The sequence below is a fragment of the Crocodylus siamensis genome, chromosome 3 (assembly GCF_052110815.1).
Source record: "Crocodylus siamensis isolate JL-2025a chromosome 3, ASM5211081v1, whole genome shotgun sequence".
In the NCBI taxonomy this organism is placed as follows: Eukaryota; Metazoa; Chordata; order Crocodylia; family Crocodylidae; genus Crocodylus; species Crocodylus siamensis.
Window position 1 is genome coordinate 222,449,704 of NC_143397.1, and position 14,327 is coordinate 222,464,030.

Sequence of the window (14,327 nt, forward strand, 5' to 3'; positions counted from 1 at the left end):
CTTTTCAGAGCTGGATGACAGAAATGCAAGAAGATTATAAAATACAGCTTCCTAAAACACAAATATTTCATGAGAGACTGGACAATTTGCCACCAGTTCGTGGTTCAGATAGCTGTGTTCCTATTGGCCAAGTATTTAACTTTTAAAGATATGCTTAAAAATTTATTTTACATTTTAAAAATGTCTTTATATTGCTGTGCAATAATAATCAGTATTAACTGAGGTTTTTCTTCACCAGTATTTTGTAAGTAGAAAAAAACTACTTACTAGTGGAGGGTTTCTTGTAGGTGATTAAAGCTAGATTGAAACTGCCTCTTTAATACTGTATTTAATCTCTGCTCATTTTATATCTGCATTAGTACTCCCAGTCTTCATTTCTTTTTCCCCATAACTCATGATTTCCCCAGAAATCATGTTTAACATGAAGAAGTACATAGTAATATTTTAAGTATCTTCCTGTGGATCTGTTTCTTCAGGTTTTTTTAGTTCTTTGGCTGGCTGATCAAGTACAGTACTTTAGAATGGAATAAGACTAAAATGTGGACTTAACATCTAAATTGCCAATTAAATGTTTATCTGATTCTCATCCAGTATTAGTGAGGTCTGGGACACTGCTTGGATTAGCTGACTGAAACCATTTCCCTTTTAACAGTGTATGAATTTGTGATTCACATTGATATAATGGGTCTTTAAATGATCCATTGGTTTCTTGTTAGTTGCTAGATTGATTAATTGTCTAGGACTGTTTCTATACTAACAAACTATCATTTATGATTAAAAATTACTCTAACACACATGTGCCTTAAACTTGTGGAGAATTCATAGTAATATGAGTGACAATCCTAGGCAATTTCTTTTATTTAGAGGCTTGTATTGATCAGTGACATCATGGAGTTGATTCATGGCTGCTTTACAAACCTTTTGAAATTTGAAAGCCAAATACCTGTATAAATTCAGCTAAGCCAACTAAGTAGTGATGTGATCTTTGATAATTTCTGAGTAACAGAATCAATTCTGTTGTATTAGTCCATCTAGGTTCACCACTGACTATATTAATTCTTCCTGAGTGCCTTACATTACTGTGCTGGTAAACTGACTATTTTTATCTCACTCTTCTGAGTGGTTCCAGACCAGAAGATATATCTGGACTTAGAGAATCCAGAAATGGAAATGTTATCATAAGCCTTAACAGGTGACTTAAGCTGTAAACACATTAAAAAATCTGGGCAAATTCTCCCAGGTTTGCTTTCTTAAGACTTACCCAGACCTACGTGTAAAGATGTTCACAAGCTGAGGCCCTGGAGAGTAGAGAGCTCACAGTGCTTACACCTCTTTGCACACGTCTTAGTGTGCTCATCAAACTCTTTCGGTCTGCCTGGCAACAGATGGCAGCAGTACATATGGTAGCCCTGATGGCTGACCCAGACTGTCCATGGTCAGCCTGCATTTCCCTGCAGCACAGTGTGGTGTTTGGGAAGGCAGTGTGTTTTGTGCCGTGCTGAAGCAGCGTAGTACAGCGAATGATGCACTGTCTCCCTGAGGGACAGGGAGGTATTGCTGAAGGAGTATGTTCTCTTCTGAGATATGCCATAGCATGTACAGACATTTGCTCTCCCAGGAGAAACTTTACCTAGTTATTCCCAAATTATTTTTCCTGAGACAGTCATTTTTACCATGGGAGAAAAAGCTTGAACATCTATATATTTATGGTTTTTTCCTGGGAAAGCAGTGATTCTCCCAGGAGAAACTGAGTGTCTATATGAGGCCTTAGTCATCAGCATAGAAAGTATATCAGAAATGGACATGTTCTCCCTTAACGCATTAATAATTTGCATTTGTTCTCCATTTCCCCCTCCCACTATCTAGTACTGTGGGACATACTCTACACATAAAGCATTCTTCCATGCTTTAAGGATCTGTATTACAACAATTATCTTTCAAGCTAAAGAGCTTGGATATAACTTCATGGCATTTCTGTCAGTTATGCCCAGCCTCCCTGTCTGCCTTCCACTTGGCTATGTGGGTTGTCTCTGTAATACCCCTCGGTTCATAGATTTCACTGAGAAGTAAGGCTGGAAGGGACAGGGAGAAAGACCTGAAATAGTGTTTTGTATGTGGATTGTTCTTTGTGGGGATGCTGTCAAGCTTTTTATGCATTACGTATATCAGTTCTCTGAAGACCAATGTTCAAATTTAATGTAAAAAATTAATGATTCATTTACTTGTGATTATGTTTTCCTCTCCAGCTTGAAACAGTCATACCAAATCTATTGCCCTATCAACCCAAATCCAAGACAACTTCAAATTTAAGACAACCCCCCAATAATTAGATTCTGTATGTAGAAAATTTATAATTTTGTTATAATTTTCCATGTTTATAATGTAATTATTGCAGAGTTGTCTTAAATTCATCCTTCCAACCACTGAATTGGGGAAAGTAGCAACAGGGAGGCAGGTTTAGGGGTGGGGGGAGGAGGCAGGTGGCCTGCATCTTGCCTCCTATTGCCTGTCCCACTCACCACCACTTGCCCTCCCGATTGCCTGCAACCCCCCAGCACTCTCCCGTAGTGCCTGTGTTCCCTGCTGTCTCTCCTCCCCTCTCCCCCCCCATGCCTGTACCCCTGTGGTGTCTGTCGGCTCCAGCCCCCTTCAATTCTGGTTGGTCCCTCTGCTCCCTACTTCCTTTACCCCCCACATCACTTGGGCCCCTTCTGCTACTTATCCTCAGTAAGGGCTCTGGGTCCAGTCTGTGCCTGGCCAACGAGCAGGGGTTGTAGCAGTAGCAGCAGCTCCAGGCCTGACCCTGGGACTGGCTTGGAGTTGGAGCTGCTGCTGGGCTGTGTGGGGCCCAGACTCAGTGTGCTCGGTGCCCTAAGCTAAGTGGGGCCAGAGGCACAACTTAGGGTAAGCAAGGAGGCAGAGGTGGCAGGTTGAGCCATAACTCTCAATTCCAAGCTGGGTTGTAGCCAAAGCTACAGCTGGAGCTGTAGCAGCTGCCTGTCTTCCCACATGTTCTCGAATCCAAGACTATGGGCTTTTTTCCCCCATGCTGAATGGAGGAAATAAAATTCATCTTGGATTTAAAGAAAATATAATTACAAAATTAGAGATCAGTTGTATGTAGTTCCAGTGCTGCTTGTTCTCTTGTCTGCCAGAAGGAAATCCAATGAAAATATTGACTCTCTAATGCAGTGGTCACCAACCAGTTGATTGGGGTTGACCGGTGGATCCCGGAGCCTCTTGAAATAGATCCTGGACTGTGGGGGCTGAGCATGCATGTGCATGTGCACACCACCCTGCCAAGTCCAGCAGGTCAGTCGGTGGGGGAGGGAAGGGGTGGAGGCCTGGTGGGCATGTGTAGCAGGGCTTAGAGCACAAAACCCAGCCTGCAGCTGCAGCTGGGGCAGGGGATGGTGCTGCAACTGGCTCATTCGGGGAGGGGAAGGGCATGCAGCCTGGGAGGACAAGGGGGGAGGCGGGGGTGGAACGACATGGGGCTGGCTGAGGCCAGGGCAGTGGCAGGCCCAGGCTGTTCCCAGCTGGGTTGCGCTCAGACTGGGCAGCTGCGGCGGTGGTTCTGGGAGCGAGGTGTTCCCACTGGGCCTGGCCCGTGCCGCACTTGGTGTTGGCGCTGGAAGCGGGGGTTGGGAGGGCTATGCCTCCTCCCCCACCTTTGGCCCCGTTCCCAGTGCTGCCTCTACAGCCACTCCATCCCTAGGTCCCCAGTGTGTGAGGAATAGGGTGTGTGTGTGGGGAAGGGGGGTGTGGCCACAGGCAATGTGAGGGGTGGGAGGGGGTACAGGCGACACAGAGGGGGGTGGGGGGCATGTCCCCTCCCTCCCCCTCCAAGATTTCTGTGCCTACAGCAGGGTGCGGAGTTGCAGCTGGGTCGAACCAGCTCCAAGCAGGAGCTTCCTCCACAGCCCAGTTGGTAGGACCTGGCATGAGAGGGAGTGCAGTACTACCATGGCCAGCAAGGTGAGGCACCCCCTGCCCACCCAGCAGTAACGGGGCACAACTCCGTGCCAATGCTGCTGTCATACCTCGCCATGGTGGTGCTCCCTCCCACACCATGTCCTGCCTGCTGGGCCACAGAAGCAGCTCTTGTCCTGAGCTGGTCTGGCCTAACTGCAGCCCTGCACCCCATGCCCCACTGTGGGTGCAGAAATCTCATGGGGCACATACCCCCGCCACATCACCTTGGTCCCCCTCCCCTCTCTACTATGTTGCCTGTGCCTCTGCCTACCCCTCTCCACTGTGTTTCCTGTGGCCCACCCAACACGTTGTCTGTGCCCCTCCTGTCCCCCCAACCTATTGCCTTGGTCCCCCCACCCTTCTGTGCTGTTGCCTCTGCTCCCTGACCCTCGATATGTTGCCTGTTCCCCGCGTCCCAATGTATCACCTGTGCCCTCTTCCCCGCTCCCCCCATAGACTTATCTGGAGGGAGCTATGGGAGCTGCTCTTCACTGCTGCTTGCCTGCCATATGCATATACATGCACACATGCACATGGTGCCCCCTGCCCTTGATCACCCTCCTCGCTCCCCACAGTTCCAGGCAGCTCCTTGCAGGCTGGAACTCATCCAACCTGCAAGGGGAAAAGCAGTTTCTTGCGTTTTTCTCCTTTAAAGGAGAAAATCTAAATTTTTCCACAGTGAGAGGAAAACTTGGATCCCCGGTAAATAGCTCAGGGCCTCAGTTATCATTTTTAAGCACATCACCTTACTTCCAGCACGCTCAACATAACTGAACCCATCTTTTACAGCATAAAATAATGTAGAAATATTCCATTATTTTTCTCGGGTTTGGGTCCCAATAGTCCTCTTCCTGAGGGGGTCCAGCATCCTCAGCCCCCCATGTACTTGGCGTCGATACACCCTTCTGAAAACAGGTTTGCAGAATGGGACCTTGTATTTTGTTTGTGGGCCATAGTTTCTCACCAAAATTGCATCTGGCTGATACTGTAAATAACAGCTAGTTGCTTCTTTAACTCCACACTCTTATTTTTTTTTTTTTAACAAGATAAGTTTTTACAGACCAGGCTTTCTGGTCACTCATTGATGACCTGAAGGAGCCTTCTGTATTCAGGTGTTACCCTTATGGGCAGAAATCATAGGATCAAAGGAAATTAGGGCTGGAAAGGACTTAATGTGGTTGTCTAGTCCAGGGGTTTTCAACCTTTTTGGATCAGTGTACCCTGGTGGCTGGACACTGAGCGGGGGCGGGGGAGTGGCGTGTGGCTAAACACGGAGTAGCGGCAGGCAACGCGAGCAAGCATCCCCCCACCACTGTGTCTGGCTGGGTGGGCAGCACCTGCACAATAGCACAGGATGGTGCATGACTGCGCTAGGTCCCTGCCCACCCACACATACCCCCTAGATCCTTCTCAAGTACCCTTGGTCTAGACAACCCTTGGTCTAGTTCAACCCCTGTTCAAGGCAGGATCATCTCTGGCTAGACAATCCCAGCCAAAAGTCTTTCTAACCTGCGCTTGAAAATTTTCAGGGATATACATTCCATAACTTTTCTCTGTAGTCTGTTCCAAAACTTAATCTACCTCCCAGTCAAAAAGTTCTTCCTAATCTCCAACCTAAACTTACTCTGCTCCAGTGTGAAGCCATTGCTCCTGCTTGTGCCCCTATAGCAGGGGTGGGCAAAATGCGGCCCATGGGCCAGATGTGACCAGCCAGCCCATTCTGTCTGGCCTGCATGGCCCCTAAAAAATTTAGAAAATTAATATTTATCTGCCCCGGCTGCCTGTCATGCGGCCCTTGATGGCTTGGCAAAACTCAGCATGCATCCCTCTGCCTGAAATAATTGCCTGCCCCTGCCCTATAGCCACAGAGAAAATATATCTCCATTCTCTTTGTTATCACTTTTCAAGTATTTGAAGACTGTTATCAAATCTGCCCTCAGTCTTTTTTCCTCCAGACTAAGTAACCCTGGCTCCTTCAGTTTTTCCTCATAAGTCTTGCTTCCCAGCCCCCTCATCATTTTTGTTGTATTGCACTTGAGTCTTTCCAGTCTGTCCACATCTTTCTTGAAGTGTGGGGCTCCAGACTGAACACAGTATTCCAGATGAGGCTTCATCACTATCAAATAGGGTAGAAGAACCACTTCCTTGATTTGCAGGTGACACTCATGTTAATACAACCTAGTGTGCTGTTTGCTTTTTATGCAATAACTGCATTGGTGGCTCATTCAGTTTATCCAATGAAACCTGTAGGTCCTTTTCTTTAGTGCTGCAGTCTAGCCAAACATTCCCCAGATTAGATTGGTTCATGTTCTAGTTTTGTTTAATTATTCTATTGCAAATGCAGCTATTTGCACTTGTTGTTGAATCTCATCTGATTGAATACAGACTTTTTCCAATCCATCCAGGTCATTCTGGATCCTAGGCCTGCCCTCCATTGTCTGAAACTCCACCCAGCTTTGTGTCATCCACAGTATGCTAAGCATACACTCAGTCCCATCATCCATATCATTAATGAAGATGATGTTGAACAGTACCAGACCTAGGGCAGACCCCTGGGGAACTCTGCTTGATACTTCCTCCCAACTAGACATTGAGCCATTGATGACTGTTTGTTAAAAATGTATGTCCAATACTTAATAGATTTTCTTTAAAACAGGAGTAATAACTAACCATGTTTCAAAACACTAATTCTGAGACCAATCACAAATGGTGTTAATCTCTCTTGTGGTTAAGTTTGGGTTGAAAAATGTAAATTGCCTGTAAAGCAAATTGGATAAGAATTAATTTTCAGCCTGTTTGTTTTTCTTCCAGAATCAAGGTTCAGGAAATAAACAAAGAAAGAAGAATGTACCACGGGATTACAGGGAATGGGACAAGTATGTTAAATACTCTCTTATTTTACATTTTTAGTGAACTTCCTATTTTAATTTTATTTTAAAGACCTGTTTTACAAATTTTACATTTTCATGGAATTATACAGTGTAGGGAACCTTGCTTTTAATAAAAATGTATGCATTGCAAAGCAAACAGTGCATAATGGTACTAAAACTTGAGAAGAATAACATGAAGCTGCATAGCTTGTCTTTTTTTCTAGGTAAATGTAGAGCAGAAAGTGAATAGAAAACATAAATAAAAATAATTTGTTCCAAATTTCATGTTTTTTAACAATCTAAGATGTTAACATATACATCTTCTTGGATAAGTCTTTAAATGTTACAATTTATTATTTGATAAGTTGGATTCACTGATAATATTTTTAAAAAATGAGATCTTATAAGGACATATTGATACACGACATCAAATAAGGAAATTAACAATTTGATTTTTACCTGAACAATTTTGTTAAACAGAATTGTGTAGATTTTTGTGCTGTGTTAATCATTGTAGTGATTGGGTACCTTGGAAGCAAAGAGAAGAATCTCTGCTGCTCTACCAGATCATTGACTTCATAGAATGGGCCTTGTAGCAAGTGGATGTCTACCCATGCACATTTACATGGATGATCAGAGCCTTATACACCGCCAGTTCCCTTCACTGGTGATAACTGGTAGTGAGGGGAAGTGGCTACAGTCACTGAATAGTGAGGGTATGACAGCAGTCAACCCTGGTGTGGTGGGATATAAACTCACAAAGCTTAAGAAATGCTGGGTTACAGGATAAAGTCCCAATCTTCCAAACACTTCCAATCTATATGTAGTTTAGTAAAATAATGACATCTAAAATAAATGTGATAGAAATTCACCTTGCACAGAGGTGGGCAAAAGACGGCCTGCAGGCACGATTCAGCCCATGGAGGGACTTAGTTCAGCCCGTGGCAGGTCCCTTGCTCCTGCCTGGCCCAGGTGCTGTTCAGCTTGTGGCAAGTCCTGCTGCACCTTGGAACACGGTAGGCCTGGGCTGGCTCTGCAGCTGGATTACTTTTCTAGGCAGCTCAGGTAGTGGAAGCTCCTTTTGACTGCCACTGACCCCAGCCCTGTAGTACTGGCAGGCACCTGCGTGCACAGCCCTGACCCCAGCCTGTCCTGCGTCCTCTCCAGACTCATTCCAGCGGAGCAGGCAAGCTGGAACCCATGCTTACATAGCCCTGACCCAGCCCACCCTGCACCTGCTCCAGACTTGCCCGCCCAGGCTGAGCACTAGCAGCGGCTGGGCAAAAGCTCTTGCTCGGCATGGGGCGGGAAGGGGGTGGGGAAAGCAGCCCCTCCCTTTCACTGCTACCAGCTCCTTCTTGCTGCAGCCACCCAGAGCCTGCACCCAGGCTTCCCTACTGCTCCTCTGCACTGCCACCACTGCCCCACTGAGTGGCCCAATGACAGTGGCAGAGAGGAGTGGCAGGGCAGCTTGGGCGCAGGCTCTGGGCAGCTGCAGCAAGAGTGGCCCAACAGGGGCGAGTGGAGTGGGTGCTTTTCCCGTGGGCTCAGCAGCAGCTTCTGCCCAGCTGCTGCTGCTGCTCAGCGTGGGTGGGCAGTCCAGAGCAGGCACAGGGTGAGCTGAGTCAAAGCTGTGCTTGCCGGTTCTGTCTGCTTCGGAGCTGGGCCACTTGGCCAGGCTGAGCTCTGAGCGGGTGTGGGGTGGGCTGGGGCTGTGCGTGCGTGTCCCTGCCGGTACCACAGAGCTGGGGCCAGCAGCAGTTGTAGAGAGAAGGAGGCATCAGCACTGCCTTGGCTATCTAGCGAGGCAGGGCAGGTGGGATTGGAGCTGTGTGCTATTAGTGGTAGCACGTGAGCTCCAGACTGTTGTGGAGGTGATGCTGACCAGCTCATGGCACCTCCACAGAACTGCCTATGTCGCCTGTGGGCCCAAATAATTGCCTGCCTTTGCTCTTGCATCTAGTCCAGGGTTGACTTGAGAAACAGTTAGTTAAATGTTCCCTAATGCTTGGACTACCATAATTTGACATACAAGTTTTTGGGAGTATTTATAGTGGGTGGAATGGAAGAAGGCATACAGAAAGGAAATGGAGATACAATATACTATATTATCCTACCTACAGTATCATATAAGTCTGTTTATTTTGGATGGTTCAAATAGACCAAATCACTCTTTATAGCCGATTTGTTTTCTTTTACATAAGAAACATAGTGTATCCTTTTTCTGATGGAGCAGTCGTGTTATGCTGCATGATTATATATTTGCATGGTTTTAATTTTAAGATTTGATGTGGAAAAAGAATGTTCCAAAATTGATGAATGCTATGAAGAAAATAATTCAAAATCAAGACTTCTTACCAATTCAAGTGGGCCCAAAATTGAGACGACAATAGATATAACAGGTAAATGCTGACTTAGAAATTGTTTTTTTCTTCAATTATATATTCAACTAATTTTAAAGAGTGCAGTATTCATGCAAACTGAAGAAACACATTACAGAGAAAAAAATGCTTTTGCTGTGTATTATTTTTTACTTCACCTCTCACAGGAAACAAGTGGCATCCTGTTTGTGTTAGGCTAGTTTGGAAAGGGACCATATTTACAGACATTCTGGTATGGCTTCTGATAATATTTATTGTTGGGAAGAAAATCTCTTTTAAAGCCAATGTAGAAAATTGTTTTTGGAATGGGGCCTCTGGGTAAAAGTATAACTTCAAGATGAGTACTGTTGGAGTGATGTGACTGCAGTGGTCCAGGAATATAGGAGAGGCAAAAACTTTTGGGTAGTATCTTTTATCGGACCAGCTGTGTAGATGAGATAGACTTATACAAGCTTTCAAATGCAGTGTATTCTTCCCCAGGTCAAATGCATTGCATTTGAAAGTTTGCGTTAAGTCTGTCCCAACTATGCAGTTGATCCAATAAAAGATCTGTTACAAAAAAACCTTGTTCTTCACATAACATCAAGATTTGATTCCCCATTCCACCCCCAGCCCCATAGTAAATAAAGTCTTTTAAATGTGTCAGAACCTAATTAGGATAGTCACTTGTAAGAAAAAATATCATATTTACCCAAATCCAAGATGACTCTCTGAGTTTAAGATAAGCCCCCAGTAATTAGATGAAATACATGGAAAAATTATAAATGTTATAATTTTCCATATATAGAATCTAATTATTGCAGGGTCATCTTAAATTTGTCTCCCTCTGCCACTGATGCTGTGGGGAAAGGAGTGGCAGGAGGGAAGGTGGTGCAAGAGATAGTTGGGGAAGGGTCAAGCAGCTTGATTTTTGGCCTTCCCCTTTTCTGTACCCTCTTTTGCTGATGCCTGCCTGACCCTCATGGCTATCTGCCCCTGCTGTAGCTTCTGCCACCTCTGTCTCCCCACCCACAGTCCTTTTTCCCCCACTGCCTCTCCTGACCCCAGACCTCCCACTGCAGCCTTTGCTCAGGCTCCAGGGCCTGGACAGAATTGCCACTGCTACCATCAGCTATTACTGGGCCAGGCTGGGGCTGGAGTATGCCCTAGGTTGCAATGGAGCTGGAGTGAAGGTAAGTGGTCAGGGTCTAGAACAGAGGCGGTAGGGAGGCAGGCAGCAGCTGTGGCTCTGATCTTGACCCTGAGTTGCAGCTGGACCTCGAGTTGCAGCAGTTGCCTGCTGTCCTGCCACCTCATAACTGAATCCAAGACGAGGGGCTTTCCCCCTATTTAAATGAGAAAGAAAACTTTGTCTTGTATTCAGGTAAATATGGTAATTTTAAAATTCTTGGTTATAAAAAACTACTGTCTAATGCCATTTTTTCTATAATATTGACACTAGATTTGGATTGTACCATTATTTTTGAGTGCTGGGCTGCTAGCGATGTTTGAGGTAAAATTGTTGTATTTTAATGATTTGAAAAAACATACATTAACATTTTCTTACTGAGCTGGTCCAGCTTTGGGTATATTAATAGTTTCAAGATACTGCAGAATTAAAACTTTGTCTGAATATAGATCTGCTGGAAACCTTGTTCTCTTCCTCAGTTATCTTCTGGTGACCTGGCATTGTATCTCCTTGCAACACAATAACCTATTTTGTCAAATAGCCAGGGGATAACTGTTTTTCCAGAAAAACTGAAACAGCATTTATTCAACAGTGCAAATTACTTATCCCAACATACTACATTCTAATATCACTGCAGAAAAATCAGTTGTTCAGCTGAAATCATTCTTCTGCATAGTGAACTTGTCAAGGTGACAGCATAGTGATTTTGTAGAACAGAATATTTGTAACAAAAATGGATATAAAATCAGTTTAATATTTTAATACACTTTACAAATAGTATTTATTATATGTTTAATAATGGAAGAAAGTTACAGACAGCAATGGCCTACGTGACAGGGGTAAGCTCAGGGCTGAGTCTCAAGTCAGCCCACCCACCTGTCTATGGGGCAGTCTGCCAAGTCTCACCTGCCATGACTTTGCTGTAACAATAAACTGGTGGTAAATGCCAGGAGGCTGCCCATTACATGCCCTGATGCCAAGGGGCGCTAGCCACAGCTCCATACCATCCCTATACCATGGCCCATGCCTCACAGATGGCATCCAGTATCTCACTATGCTTCCGGCCTAAAGCCGGGCCATCTTAGTCCTACGTCAGGTCTCATTCACTCACACACTCATATCCCCCCTCTCACAGGATATCTTGCCCGCCACACTATGCTGTGCCCCCTTCACTCTGCCCTGCCCCCTGAGCAGCCCTGTAGGCCATTAGGGTCATCCAAGTCATGCCTCAGGTGGCAACATGTAGTTTTTTGGGCCTCTCCTGCAACCCTCACCTGGGTAGTGGCCAGCTGATTCACCAAACCGAGTACTAACTCTGCGCTAGCACCTCACCGGGCTTCTCATGCCCTACACCTTTATCTCATGGGCGTTTCATAGACATCGGGGCTGGAAGGGACCTCGGGAGATCATCGAGTCCAGCTCCCTGCCCAAAGGGCAGGAAGTCAGCTGGGGTCATAGGATCCCAGCAAGATAAGCATCCAATTTACTCTTGAAGGTGATCAATGTAGGTGCTTGAACCACCTCCACTGGCAGACTGTTCCGGACCTTGGGGCTCAGACAGTAAAGAAATTCTTCCTTATGTACAGCCTGAAACAGTCTTGCAAGAGTTTGTGACCGTTCGACCTAGTCATCCCTTGGGGCGCTCTGGTGAACAAACGTTCCCCCAGATCCTGGTGGTCACCCCTGATAAACTTATACGTGGCCATCAGATCACCCCTGAACCTATGCTTTTCCAGGCTAAAGAGTCCCATGTCTCTCAGCCTGTCATCGTAAGATCTGTTTTCCTGACCTCTGATCATGCGCGTGGCTCTCCTCTGGACTCTCTCAAGCTTCTCCACATCCTTTTTGAATTGTGGAGCCCAAAACTGGACGCAGTACTCCAGCTGTGGCCTCACCAAGGCCGAGTACAAGGGGAGAATGATGTCCCGGGATTTGCTCGAGAAGCATCTATGGATGCAAGCCAGCGTTTTGGTCGCTTTATTAGCCGCAGCATCGCATTGCAGGCTCATGTTCATCTTGTGGTCAATGATGACCCCCAAGTCTCTTTCTTCTGTAGTGCTATGCAACGTAGCACTGCCGAGCCTATAAGGATGCTGCAGGTTTTTCCTCCCAAGGTGGAGAACCTTGCATTTTTCGGTGTTAAAAACCATCTCGTTCTTGTCTGCCCATTTGCTGAGCTTGTCCAAGTCAGCCTGGATCACCCGCCTATCTTCTGGCGTGGATGCTTTGCCCCAAAGTTTGGTGTCATCAGCGAACTTGGCCAGTCCACTCCTGACTCCAGTGTCCATATCGTTAATGAAGATGTTGAACAATATGGGTCCAAGGACAGAGCCTTGGGGGACCCCACTGGTCACAGGGCACCACGATGAGTGACTGCCATCAGTTACGACCCTCTGGGTCTGACCACGGAGCCAATTTCCCAGCCAGCGGATCGTGGTGGAGCCAAGGCCACAACTGGCCAGTTTGGCCAAGAGGTGATCATGGGATACCAGATCAAAAGCTTTTTTGAAGTCAAGATATATGACATCAATCTCTTCTCCCTTGTCCAGGTGATAGGTCACCTGGTCATAGAAGGAAATGAGATTGGTCAAACAAGACCTACCCGCAACAAACCCGTGCTGGCTATCCCTTAGGATGTTAGCCTGGGCCAGTCCATCAAGGATGGCCTCCTTAATAAACTTTTCTAAGATCTTCCCCAGGATAGAAGTCAGGCTAATGGGCCTGTAGTTAGCTGGATCCACTCGCCTCCCTTTCTTGAAGATCGGCACCACATTGGCCTTCTTTCAGTCTTTGGGCACTACACCAGAATGCCAGGAGTTTTCAAAGATCTGTGCCAGGGGCTGGGCTATGACGCTCGCCAGCTCCTTGAGTACCCTGGGGTGCAGATTGTCAGGGCCGGCTGACTTGAAGGTATCCAGCTCCTCAAGGTGTTCCTTCACGAGGTCAGCATTTATGGAGGGTAGGGGATCCCCCTCACCCAGATTTCCCTGTCCCATAGCAGGCATGGGCATCCCATGTGACTGACTGATGAAAGACTGATGCAAAGTACCTATTTAATAGGTTGGCTTTTTCCTGGGCGTCAGTTGTCAGTTGCCCCATCTGGTTTAGCAGGGGTCCAACGTTGCCTTTGCTTTTCCTCCGGCTCCCCACATATCTGAAAAAGGACTTTTTGTTGTCCTTGATGCTTGAAGCTAGTTGGAGTTCAGTTGCAGCCTTGGCTTTCCTGGTTTGCTCCCTGCAGGACCGGACCAGAGCAGAATAATCCTCCTTGGAGGTGAATCCCGTCCTCCATCCTTTGTAGGCTTTCCTTTTTAGCCGCAGGAGGTCCGCTAGGTTCCTGGAGAGCCAGGAGGGCTGCTGTGCCTTCTTGCTGCCTTTCCTCCAAGTTGGAATAGATTTAGCTTGTGCATTGAGGATCACTTCCTTGAGCAGTAACCACTCTTCTTGAACTCCCATCTCCCTGGGGTCATGGTCCCTAAGGGCCTGACCGACAAGCCTCTTGAGCTTGTCAAAGTCGGCTTTTCTGAAGTCAAGGACTTCTGTGTTGCTGACTGACTTGCCAGCTTTACGGCGGATGGTGAAGGTGATCAGCTCGTGGTCGCTGTCACCCAGCTTCCCATCGATCACTAGGTCACCGATTAGGTCGTCCCCCGTAGCCAGTACCAGGTCGAGCAGCGCTTTGCCTCTCGTTGGCCCAGAGACTTCTTGAGTCAGGTAGAGGTCATCCACGCATGAGAGAGAGCTTTGCGACTGCTCGGATTTTGCTGAGTGATCTTCCCACGAGATGTCTGGGTAATTGAAGTTACCCATGACAACCAAGGTCCTGGAGCAAGCGGCCTCAGTCAGTTCCCAGGCGAACTCCTGGTCAAGCTCAGGACTGTGAGTGGGAGGTCTGTTAGACTCCCACCGTTGTGTCCCCTGTGCCGTATTCCC

General features: G+C 46.6%; 1 protein-coding gene across 5 annotated transcripts in view; it reads left to right on the plus strand.

Annotated features, from left to right (window-relative positions):
- SPAG1 (sperm associated antigen 1) overlaps positions 1–14,327 on the plus strand; it is a 68,094-nt gene that overhangs the window by 4,795 nt on the left and 48,972 nt on the right. For 4 of the 5 annotated variants that reach the window (XR_016441486.1, XM_090040425.1, XM_090040426.1 and 1 more), the window contains 3 exons: positions 9–131; positions 6,787–6,851; positions 9,129–9,247. Coding sequence is in view for 4 of the 5 variants with exons in the window: in XM_090040425.1 (XP_089896551.1) it covers positions 9–131; positions 6,787–6,851; positions 9,129–9,247 (307 nt within the window). In the remaining variant the exon portion in view is untranslated. Of the gene's footprint in view, positions 1–8; positions 132–203; positions 3,313–6,786; positions 6,852–9,128; positions 9,248–14,327 lie in introns of those variants that run through there. The other variant, XM_090040428.1, reaches the window with a different exon arrangement.